Source organism: Equus asinus, chromosome 7, assembly GCF_041296235.1.
Source record: "Equus asinus isolate D_3611 breed Donkey chromosome 7, EquAss-T2T_v2, whole genome shotgun sequence".
Lineage (NCBI taxonomy): Eukaryota > Metazoa > Chordata > Mammalia > Perissodactyla > Equidae > Equus > Equus asinus.
Genome location: NC_091796.1, coordinates 14661578 through 14674506, shown reverse-complemented (window position 1 = coordinate 14674506; position 12929 = coordinate 14661578). Strand labels below are relative to the sequence as shown.

Below are 12929 nucleotides of genomic sequence, written 5' to 3'. Positions count from 1 at the left end.
GAAAAGTTGGCTGTTGGGGGCTGTTAGTCCCTTGCTACCACTTAAGGGTTTCTCTGCCCTGCCCACCCTTCTGGAGGGGTGGACACTTTTCCAGTAACAAGTGGCAGCAGTCACCGGAGCCCCGGGGCTTTGGTTTAAAGGACGCACATGTACTTGTACACACAGGGGTTAGAAACATGAGTTGCCTGGTCAATTTGAGCATGTTCCTGACAAGGGGTTTGGGGATTATTTTCTTGTGGGACTAGCATGTCACTAAAGCAGACCTTTTGATATATTAAAATTTTTTTTAAAAAAGCAAAACAAGTTTAGATTTTAATCATATTTGTAGGGTTTCTAAGTCATTGTTTTACAGAATTGCTTGTTTGCTCCAACTGTCTCCTTCCCATCTCTGCTCTCTGAGGTGACGGGGACAGGACTGAGTCAAACACTTGTAATTTTGTATCCTGGTGTCTAGTCTGAGTGTGAAATATTCCTTTCCTTTGTTAAGATTCCTGAGGAGTTATTTTTTTCTTTTATAATAAAAAGCAAACCCCACTTTCAGCCATAAAATAAATACATACATACATACATACCATAATGATATGATACTCAGCATCATCTACATGAAAGATACAGGAACAAGTTATTTTTTGACAGCTGGAAATTTTACCTTGTTCCTTTTCTCCCCTCAAATTCATATTTCTACCCTCCACTTTATCCTAATATGATATTTCTTAACTGAAATTTTAAAATTAACTTCTCATAATTTTCTACAACAAAACTAAGTCTATGAATTTTTGTGACGGTAGAGTTTACATTTTTGTTCCTGGATTGAGTAGTTGTTACAATTATTATTATTACCCAATTGATAAAAATGTACAAATGTATTACACATTTTGATAAATAATTATTACATATAAAATTTAAAGTTTATTGGAAATATACGTCTTAATGAGATGAATGGGGCTGGTTTATTCACTGCCCCTGCCACTCCAAGAAGGACATCTATCCATAAATAGAAATTACCTATTACTAGAAAGAGCTAGAGTTCACCATCAAGTCTATTCTTGTTCTTTCTTTTTATGGATGCAAGCTCTGAGGAGTGTTGTTTACAAACCAAGTACTTGGGAGTGGCAGGAGTTTGTTATAGTAACGTTACTCAACCCTGGATTTTTGAGTTATATTCTGAAATCACATTAAAAAAAACATATCTGCCAGCTGTCTTGACTAGGTACACTTTCAACTTTGTTGAAAGCAAAGAACTGGAAAAATGATTTGCAAAAGGATTAGCTCCTCAGTCATTAGAGTCCGATATAATATAGCCCAAGGATCTCAAGTTAGACCTTTTGGTAACCTGAGGGTTTTAACATCCCAAGACAATGCCCAGGGGTGTGCAGGTAATTTGGGTCTCTGGAAAAAAAAAGAAAGAAAGAAGGGGGAAAAGCTCTGCTTTGTAGCTTTTTCTCATTTCCATGGTTTAAATACTTCCACCATGGCCAATTTCAAGCTACCAATTTGACTTCACTGACGTGGAGTTTGGAAGAGAGGCACACAATTGGCCTCCCTGCGAGCATGAGGCAGCCTCAACATGCTAGTCAATGCCTCACAGAAGGTTTCTGAAAGGGCGAGCAGTGGGCCTGTTTCGTGAAATGTGACCAATGAGTGTGAAAGGGAAGGTGGGAGGTGAGAACTGGCTTGACCTCATGGGTGTTCTCAAGGACATCAATTTATGACAGAACACCCATGGATGCTGAGAACGCTGATTCCTTTGAACGTCCCATGTCTGCCTACCCCTTGGAAAGGCTGTGTCCCCAAGGCGCCATTTCCAGCCACTTGAAGACGACTGATTGAGAGGAGGAGCACAGGCCTGGGAGTCAGCCAGACCACAGCTCAAATCCTGCCTCTGTAACTTATGATGTTTGAGGGCTTGGACATATTGTTTAACTTCTATGAGTCTCATGTTTCTCCTATAAAATAGGAGAAGCCAATACCTATCTTCCAAGTTAGTAAGAGCCAGTGGTGTTACGTGCACAGTGCTGGCATCCAGCAGATGCTCAACAGATGGATGTTACTATCAAAGTCCTTTTAAGCGAGTCGAAGGGAAGAGACTTGGAGGACTGATGTTTAGGGTTTCGGTGTAAGCAGGAAACCCAGGTGCCTTGCTACTTAGGATTTTTATCCTCCGAAGCAAGGGACTGCTTTGGTTATCTTAAAATGCTAACTTCAAAACAGACTTTCAGCGGGGCTGGCCCCGTGGCCGAGTGGTTAAGTTCGCGCGCTCCGCTGCAGGAGGCCCAGTGTTTCGTTAGTTTGAATCCTGGGCGCGGACATGGCACTGCTCATCAGACCACGCTGAGGCAGCGTCCCACATGCCACAACTAGAAGAACCCACAACGAAGAATACACAACTATGTACCGGGGGGCTTTGGGGAGAAAAAGGAAAAAATAAAAATCTTTAAAAAAAAAAAACAAAAAAAAAAACAGACTTTCAGCTTGTTTCTCCCCTTTTAATTCAATCTTTCCTTTTATGGAATGCAGAGGCCGGGATCTCCACTGGGTGTGGGAAAACAAGCCCAAGAGCAACCACGGCTCTCTCAGGGAGGAGAGCTCAAGGCTGGTCATCTTGGACCAAACCAGGAGGGTTAGTAACTCAGAAACAAAAGGGCCTCTTGCTCAGGTGGTCTCACCTGTAAGCCAGTCCTGTGGCCTGGTCCCCCGGGGCTTCGTTAGAGTGAGGCTCCTGGGGGCTCTACTTGCTTACTAAGCAGGCTTTTTAAAGTCTTGTTTAATGACGATGAATGGCAGGGCAAAGTCATGTCACCACATTATGAACAACTCCAGGGCACAACCAATATCTCACGTTGTACTTTATTTTTCTTCACAATATTAACTGGACAGACAAGGAAAGTTTAATGGCAATGTGACTTTCCCCTACAACACAAAGAAAGTGCCATTATATTTAATGCCGGCCAACCAGAGACTTACTTTATCTTAACTATCTAAAGTATGCTTACCATATATATTTTTGTGTGTGTACAGTGTTGCAGGATATCAGCCACCTCTAAAAAGTATCATTCTTAAAAACAGCCCATACAGGGTAAAAGCATGAAATCTTGATAACAAAAGCTTTCAATACAAAAACACTTTTTATACACTTATTCTATTGAAAACAAAAATAATCCCAGTAACTCAAAACAAAAGCAAAACTTGGTTGGAAATTTAAGAAGAAAATATAATAAACACAACCACCAATCCTTCCCCAAAAGAAATCTGATTGACTATCACTCCTTCAAATGCTACCCCGCAGGGAAAAACCTAATGAAATGAGCAGGCTGGAAGGCCTAGTGCAGATTTCCCGAAAGGTTTAGGTATATGGCATTACTAAGTATCTACACCACAATCATATTGAGTAACAGTCCCAGGATCTTTTGATTAAGCCTTTCTATCATCCACAAGTGTTTTTGTCTGCTGGGCTTACCTTGGTATAAAAAACAACCTGTCATCAACAGGATTTGGCTTTAAGTTATTTTTCTGGGGTAGTCATGATGAATTGGTGCAATACCATTCATACTCCATCTGGTTTTCTTTGTGCCCGGTGGGATGTGTATTTCATGGTTGGCCAAGGTCTGTCCCATAAGCACAGACATGTAACAGAATGATTCTTTGGCTAAGAATAAGGGACTTGTGGGGGCCGGCCCCGTGGCCGAGGGGTTAAGTTCGTGCGCTCCGCTGCGGCAGCCCAGGGTCTCGCCCGTTCGGATCCTAGGCACGGACGTGGCACCGCTCATTAGGCCACGTTGAGGCGGCGTCCCACATGCCACAACTAGAAGGACCTGCAACTAAGATATACAACTATGTACCGGGGGAATTTGGGGAGATAAAACAGAAAAAAAGAAAAAGAAAAAAAGATTGGCAACAGTTGTTAGCTCAGGTGCCAATCTTGGAAAAAAAAAAAGAAAAGAATAAGGGACTTGTAATATGACTTGCCCAATTCAGTTTCACATTAGTTTTTTTCCCCCGTACTGTGCATAATAAATATTTATAAACAGATGTCCCTACCAACGAGAAGGTTTTCATTAAATATTGTGTTAGTTAAATCTGCAAACTTATTGTTTAAATGGCCCCTGGACATATTCAGGCTTGAAATTAATACCATCGATGGCAAATGTTTAAAAGAGTTTGGGTCCATCTGCATTGCCACAGAGAGCTGCACTCTGAGTTGTGCTGATGTCTCTAGAATCTAAACACACCACAGAACTTAAAAATGCTTCTTGTTTGTCTCACAAGGTCCTTCACAGAGGCATCACATCGACCCCAGGAAAGGTCCCATTTGTTTCCATTTCATACCCCACGGTCCTGGCTATTCTGAAAACCTCCACACCCTCATCCAGTCTTGGGAATGTTTTGCTCATTTGAGAATTCTTCCTCCTCCCACCCCCGCAACAAATGTCCTTTGTCCCATAATAATTAAAAAAAAAAAAAATCCCTGAAAGATCCAAATTGAATAACAATAAAGATCTGATTGGAACCTTCATAAGCCTGACAATGTAGAATTGTATTTCTTAAAAAGTGTGTAACCACATTTGTCTGGGCTGCAAAAGACACCACGGAATAAGATCAGAATAGAATTTCAACTGACTCCCTTATTTCCTTAGAATGGCTTATATTTCAAGACCTTCCTGTTTTCTTCTGATAGAGTAGGTGTCCATTACTAACTATAAGTGATAAGAAAGTATAAAAACAGCCACTGTCTTAAAAGTAGAATTGAAATTAGAATTTAAGTTCACAATTATAAATCAGTCATTTCAGCATAAATTTAGTTACAATATAGACTATTTGCAATTCTGTTCGTTTAGTAGATCCTTAGGAGAAAGCCAGACATGTCTTGGGACTGCCCTACTTTTTTACATTTAATCCTGATTATTATAACTCCTCTTGATTTATAATCACTTCCTAATTTCCTAAATTGGGTCAGGACAGGGTCTTCAGATGATAAGCAATAAACATTTACTAAGGAACGAAAAGTCACATCTAAAAGGAAGACCGTCTCTGAATATGCAGAGATAAGGGGGCTGGGGCAGAGGGTGCTGGTTTTTTTTGCTTGAACGATAGCAAGGTGCTTCCTTAATTCAAACATGACTTTTGTCCAAATCTGAAACCTACAAGAATTTTCAGCCACTGTCAAATCTGAGATGAATTGTTCGCCGTAGAACTCGTCAGCTGTTTCGATCTCTCTTTCAGAGCGCCTGTGCAGTGAGGGCTGCGGAGGACCAAGGAGGTTCTGGGGTCCTTTTCTCTTTGTGGCTCTTTTCAGAGCCCTGAACCCCAATCTGGAAAATGCGTGTGTTATACTTAACCCTGACCTTGGCCAACACACGCACCACGCTGTGGGTTAATTCCGGTATGAATCCCTTCTCAACACAAAGTAAGCAGGACTGGTTCTCTGTTGTCCAGATCACAGAATAATTGAGACAATGAAAAAATGACTAGTTGAGGCTTTTATATACATCATTGCTTCTAACATGTTTTTAACAACAAGAAAAAATGCAATATCCACTACTCTTAGAGCAAGTGCAGCCACAATACTGTACAGTTCTGGGGTCAGGCGGCTGGGTACATTTACCATTAAAACCAGATAACAAAATCCTACAGCCAAAGGAAACCAGCCAGAAGTCAGCCCCCATGACCTTTTTTATATACACATTTTTAAGAATACTCTGCAAATCCCAGTTTGAACAATAAGAACAACAACAAAAGACAAATAGGCTTTATATTAAAAACGTCCATGTTCTTCACTGGTACTTCTAAAGCAGCTTGGAGGGTCTCGCCACTTGGAGTGTACTGCAAACTGACTCCATTAAGATGATCTTGGCAGGATAGCAGCACAGGATTTGATATTCCATATTCATCACTTTTGACAATGTAAACCTTTCATAAAATAATATTTTGCTTAAAAATTAGAATCATTCAAAGGTCTGATCGTCCTGTTCCCTGAGGCCTGCCAGGGAGGTCTGGCTTCATACCATGGATTTCCTGCTTTCTCGGTGTGGGGCGTCAGTGCCTCTGCATTTCAGGAAGAACCTGAAGGATAACCACGGAAAAGGGCCCTGTAGAAAGAGGCCAGGAGGGCCCTAGATGGGTCTATGTGGAAATAGGCCACGTAAAGCAACTCTCTAAAGGTCAAACCATCACAGCCAGAATTTAATCCCCTGGTCATTTCCCATGTAGATTTTGAACCGAATGAACCTCATGGGTTTAACCAAACATGTATGTAATCTTAAATAATGTGAGTTAAATTCTGATTTGCCCAGGGACAAGTAAACCTTCCAGGAACAAGGTCAAAGGGACAACAGATACATCCCTCACAATAAACAATTGTGTAGACATGGAAGTGCACATCACTTGGTTGAAGCAACGCGCCTCCACAGCCAGCACGTGCCAGGGTTTCTCAGGTAGCTGAGACCCAGGGCTTATCTCACCTTTTCATAAATGCTTTTAAAGAATTAAGAGACAAAAATATCTCAAATGGAAAAATGATCATTTTTGCTAACAAATAGTGTAGAGGCCATAACTAAATACGATTTAAAAAAAAAAATGCTGAGATGCATGTATTTTTTTTTAAAAGCAGCTTTCGAAATATCAACCACAGCATTAAACATTGAACATAGTACATTCCAAAGTTAATACAGATAAATGGTATATAATGCGATAATGCCACAGTTATTCCACGTATGTCTCAAGGCTGATTCTAAACTTGAAAAAATATTTTCTAGTTTATGAGCTGGAGATGCCACTTCTTTTGCTACTTGTCTAGAGTTTTCCATCACTGATTTTTTTTTTTTCTTTTTCACTGCCCCAGGATATACGGATAACCTCCACATTCCACACCTGGAACTTTTTTTTTGTCAGGTTTTCAAATAAAACCAAACTACAATGACAAGATAATGTTTTACATCGTAATTCCATAGCCATAGGTGAATTAATCCATGACACCCTATTTCAACGCTTCCTTTAGGATTTATGACCCTCTCCCAAGTCTTTAATTTAAAGCCTTGCTTTAAACTGCACAGACAGGTGGGCGGCCGCACAGCCAACACGCATGCGCCGCAGCCACATGGCACACAGGCCGCATGTGTCACCTCTGCTCACGTGCCCTTTCGGTGGTGGCCTTCCCAGACTTCACCACCTCCCTCTGCAGGGAAAGGTGCAGCGCCTCCGTTTCCTTCCCTCCACCATGATATAACCGTCTTAAGAACCTTGGCTCCCAGGTTCCACGTCTACATGGAAACGGGCCTAACGGGAGGCCCCCAGGGTCACAGGCCCAGCCTGCTGCTGCTCCTTCTGGACAGTGGAATTCTGAGCTCTGTCAGCTTCCAGACATTCGGAGACCACGCTGCGCTGTTGAAAACACGCGGAACAGGCCAGCAAGTGCCCAGCCTCAGTTCTAGGATGAGGCCTCCAAGCTGGGGCAAGGCAGGACGTCAGACTGCGGCCTCTTGCGGAGATGCAGGCACTTGTGGCGGCCTGATGCTTCTGGGTAACTCTAGCCTTCTTGGTGCGGAAGAAAGTCACCGAAATGTTCACTTCCTCGCATTCCAGAGAATTCTGTTTCATACACAGACAGAGCCAGTATTTGGAGGGGGAGCGTATCCAAAATATATGAATATACACATCAGGGCTTAAGGTACTGGATGGTATTGTATAAATTGCTAAAATTGCTTCTCGGCACAATTGGTAGCTTAAAAAAATACTTTCCTATGGTTTAACGGCATTTTCCCCATCATGTCCTTCGGTATGGAACTCTTGGCAGATACCAAGTCCATCTGAAGTTCCCGATTTTCTTCTTCCAATCAGGTATGTACCATGCGAGCCATATGCAAAGTGTCTGCTCCTCAGGTCAGGGAAGATGGACTTCCCTCCAAGCACCTTCTCTCTTTTAACGTCCCAGCCCCCAGGGCAAATAAACGCAGAGAAAATGAACACCTTCTTCCTAACCTCCAGCAGCCAGAAACCTGGCTTCTGAAACAGTCAAGTCCTTTGTCAGTTTGTTCGCTCTTCAGATGGTGAGTCAGTCCAGCCAACAACATGGAAAACAAATCCGTGTTTATAGGCACAGGAGATCCAGGTGGAGCCGCTCAGGTGGGCCTGGCAATTAGTGGTAGGCTTTCCAAAGACAGGAGGTTGGATGGGACCGTCTTAAATAAATAAATCTTTCTTTTCTTAATAATGTAAAAAATAAATGGTATTTCCCTTTGGCAGTAAAGAGCTGATTCGACGTTGAGCCTGAAAGCTGTTTTCGTTTTTTTTGTTTTAAAGAGACCACAGCTTCGTTTCATGGTACATCACTGGCAATGCATATATTTCTACTGCTTTAGTGAACCTTTTGCATATTTGTTTGTGGCAGGCCTGTTGACTTCACTTGTGGCCCAGATAGGCACCCAGGGTGATACAAGCTCCCACCAGGGCCAGACTGAGCAGCGCCTTCAGAGACAGCCAGGAGAAATCAAACAGCGGCCGCATGCTGGGGCCGTACAGTTCCACAAAGGCGTCCTGCGGGGGGAGAGGAGGGAAGAAAAGAAAGTGTATTAGAGAAAGAGCACAGAATGCTGGCCCACAGGGAGAGAGGCACGGTGCCAGGGGGCCTGGGCACTTCTCTCCTGAAGTGACAGGCAAAACATTCTCTGGGGGCAGTGATTTCAGACCCATTCTTTTCAATATTTACTGAGACCCTATTTGTGTGCCAGGCACCAGAGAGTCACGGCCATGAATGAACTAGACGAGCAGTTCCTGCCTCGTGAAGCTTTTATCTAGTTGAAGGGAATAGAGGGTAAACAAAATCACTGTATCATAGAGTGTGTTAGAGTGGTTAGTGCTAAGGGGAAACCTAAAACAGCAAAGGCTTCGAGAAATACTGGAGGCTGCAATTTTAGTTAGCCATGGCCATTCACTGAAGAAATACAAAAACAATGACTACGGCTACACGCCTTTATTGAGTGCTCACTCGACGCCAGGCCCTTGTCACGGATGCCTCACTTGCATTTTTCTGTTTGTTCTTCATATCCATCTTACGGAGTCATTTCCTTTGTTCCTGTTCTGTAGAGGACAAAACCCTGAGACTCACAGAGGTTAAGGATTTGTCTAATCAATGGCAGGGCTAGGATTTGAACCCAGATCCAAACCAGTGCCCTTCAGTCTGCTGATGCCCTCACACGACAGACAGCAGTTCTGTGGGGAGCTTGGTCCCTGGGAGGCTGATGTGGTGGGCACAAGCAGGGCGGCCTCCACTGGTGGCATGCTGGCCTTTGAGGTCAAGGACAGTGTTCTCCCTGGGAAACAGAGCTGTTGCAGGGTTTCTCCCAGGGGGTGGCTAGACTGGATGACCACAACTCTGTGTTTAACTCAAGCTGTGTACTTCATAAAGCACACATGGTCAGTTATGTGTCACTGGTTACGCAGGTCCCTGAGGAAAGAAGATGGCTCCTGTCTTCCCTTCCTATCGCTGCACTGAAGTCCGGCCTGCAGTGTGTTATAGCAAAGTCCTCTGGATTGTCTTAGATTGAACCAATCATTGAATGCTCATTTCTTAGATTTGTTGGGGAGGATCAGGTTCCACCTTTGGACCCAATGAGAATTTGGACAACTCTCTAAATATATAAATCAGTAAATGGAATGCTTTTCACTTGGTGTGATTTATTCAGGCATGAAGAGGAAAACAAGACATAGTTCTGTTTTACTCCCAACCACCTGACATTGGAGCACACAATTTCTTTACGGGAGACGGTAACATACTGAGGCTTCTGGCTGCTGTGCGGGGGAGCATCTGACAGTGTTCACAGTGTTTTTGTCTGTTTGGGGCAAGTGTTGCCATAGAGGGACCAGGTATCATCTTTGTCTCCCCAGTGCTGTGTGTGGTCTTGGTACATGTCAGTGCTTAATAAATGACTGTTCAATTAATGATTAAAGTTTCCTGAACTCAATCATTGGCTTGAATTCTGTGTTTGGCCCAATACTTCACCCAGTGCTTACTCTGCCTGTTTGAAATGATTCCTTCTATATACAACAGCCACTGGGAATCCTGGAGTAGTCTTGAAGGTGACAGTTTAAGGCATCATTAGGGGAACTGCCCACATTATTATATACAGATTTCCATAATTATTTTCCTGATTACATAGTATTCCATCTGTACTTTATTTAACCAATTCTTTATTTGGGTTGTTTACACTTTTGCTAATATAAACAATATTATGATACATCTTTATACATAAATTCTTGTCTACTTGTTCAGATGCTTTTTTCAGACAAATTCCTAGAGCTGAACTCCGTTGACCAGTCATCAAAATTGCTTCCAGCCTTCCTGCAGTCATGAAGGGTTTATGCTGAGCCATCTGCACTCTCTCACTGGTCACCCTGTGTCTTGTCTGGTTGGAGACAAGAGTTTAAGGTAGTGGTTCTCCCTGAGGGTGATCTTGCCCCCCAGGGGACATTTGGCAATGTCTGGAAACATTTTTTGGTAGTGATGATTTGGGGTGGGGGTGCTGCTGGCATCTAGTGGGCAGAGGCCAGGGATGCTGTTCAACATCCTGTAACTCACAAGACAGCCCTCACCACAAAGAATTCTCCAGCCCAAAGTGCCAACAGTTCTGAGGCTGAGAAACCCTGTGAAGAAGGGTTGAGAAGAAACTCCATGATCATGGACTCTAGAAGACCCAACAGGCCATCTAATGTGTCAACAGCTTTGGTCAAATTAGCACAAGATTAGTTAGTTAGCCTAGACAGGTAACTGCTCCCCAAGAAGTGGGTGAGCTGTACCTTCGGATGTACTGGATTAACTTTTACCAGGAGAGGGCGCAAGGGTTTTCTTCTTTTTTAATCTATTGTTAACTTTTTCTAAATTTGAGCCTCAGCAAAGCAAGGCAATGGACGTAAATAAATGCATGCTTAGCGCTCTTAGTACAAAGATGAGGCGACAATCATGACTGTTTGTCCAGATACACACTTTCCTTATTTATGATCAGGGACAAACAGGGCAGGAAGGGGTCAGGATGTATTTACGAGCAGGAGAAACTTTGCCTCTTGCAAAGTTCATCCCAGGGTCCCACAGACAGAGCTGCAAAAGTCTAACAGCCCCCCGCCATGCTCCTCTCTCTGAGGGATGGTCGGGCTGGAACCCCTAACAGTCTAGCTAAAGGATGCCCCGAATTCCTCCGGGCACTGGCTCCGGGCTGTACGCAATTCGGCTTCACATTGAGGGGGTGGTCAATGGCGGAGCCTTGTGTCCCCTTAGTTACCAGTGGAGTTTTCCATGGCAGACTATGGAACTGACTAAGCCCCTGTCCATCTGACCTTTCTGGACATGGAGCCATCATGGGAAAGTGGAGGAAGCAGGCACAAACTTGGGCTGGCATATTCTCCCAGTTTGCCTGGTGCACAGTACCAGGCAGAAGGCCTGCACAGAGGGCAGAAGAAATGCCTCTGAAAATATCCCTTCCTCTCTGGGGCTGCACTAATGCCGTCTCCCGACTCCTATCCCCTCACGTGAAGAACTGTGCTTCTGATGGACCTAAGGAGCCATGTCTGATGTACTGTATGTATATAAAAAACAAAAACGAATAAAACATTTCTAGAGTGGGATGAGCCAGAGTAGCATCTCTTGACCCAAAGAAGGATCACAGAGGTGCTGACGCAGCCCCGGGGCTCTGGGACTTGGGAGAGAAGGTCTGGGTGAAATCTCGGCTTTGACATTTTAGTGCTCAGGACCGTGAGCAAACTACCCAACCCTGAGCCTTATTTATTTCACCCATAAAATTGGTTTTTGTGAAGATTAACTCAAAGCCATTTGTGAATGTGGTCCAGAATGTGAATTAGTGGAAGTATTAACAACTTGCTCTCTAGTCTGCCTTCTCCCAAACCTGCCACCTTCCTCCTAAGCCTGCCCTTCCCTCCAGATGGTCAACCGAGCCTGCTATTTTACAGAAGCAATTTACTAGTTCCCTCTAAAGAGTCAGCTTTGGGTTCTGAAGATGCTTGGTGATTTCTACAGAAATTGTGAATTAAAATATACACGTGACGTATTCTGTTGGAAAATGGGAAGTGATAATACAATGCCCATCTATACTTTCTCATAAATTATTGTCAGGTTGTAGGGCTGAGGGGCATCATCTAAGACTGAATCTGGCCCCTGAGCGTTGGTTTCAGGACTGGAAGGTCTTAAAAGCTACTTTCATAGAGAGTCTTCTTGCTTTTTCAAACATCCTGATTAGGGCGATTTCCGAAGTCTGTTTGAACAGTCTGTCATTATTTGTTTAAGTTTGAAAGCTGTTTTAAATAAACACATGCTCATTTTATGTATTAAAAGCAACAAAGAGGGAAAAAGAAAACCTGGGCCATCATCATGTGATTCGGGCAAAATCCCAGTCCATATATTTAGGAGGCACCACACCCCTTGCTCATGTCAGGCCTGACAAGGGCTCTGCCCCGTCTCAGGGATGTGCACAGCACCTTCCGGGGGAGGGTCCGTTCTCCTTTCGCTGGCCCCTCACGCCAGAGAGGAGGCAGGCAGTGCCCCAGCTCTCACAGCTCTTTCGCAGACAGCTTCTCTACAAACTGCAAGTTCAAAGCCCACAGGTGGTCTGAGTCTGAGCTGCACCCAGGGTGGCATCAATGGGCAGGAGGGCCAAACTCCGATCCCAATAGTCTTGCTGCAGGGTTGGACATAAGCCAGGGAGGTGTGGACCGCAAGAGACCAGACTCAAGATTCCTAAGCTGGGGGGTGGGCAGCCAAAGTGTCCCCTCCCTCCTGCATTGGGACTGGTTGTGAGACCACTTCCACCTCTCTCTTCCTCTCTCCCCCCATCCTCTCTCTTTCCCTTTCTGTCTCTCTTCTTCTTTCCCTCTCTATCTCTCCGTCATGCACACACACACACACACTCTCCCTTGAGGCAGCCCACCCT

General features: G+C 43.9%; 1 protein-coding gene across 1 annotated transcript in view; it reads right to left on the bottom strand.

The window, feature by feature from the left end:
• Positions 1-5462: 5462 nt before the first annotated feature.
• Positions 5463-12929, bottom strand: part of BCL2 (BCL2 apoptosis regulator) — a 170913-nt gene continuing 163446 nt past the window's right edge. Inside the window, exon 3 of the mRNA XM_014843802.3 lies at positions 5463-8529. Within this exon, the coding sequence (XP_014699288.1) occupies positions 8395-8529 (135 nt within the window). The 3' untranslated portion in view covers positions 5463-8394. The remainder of the gene's footprint in view (positions 8530-12929) is intronic.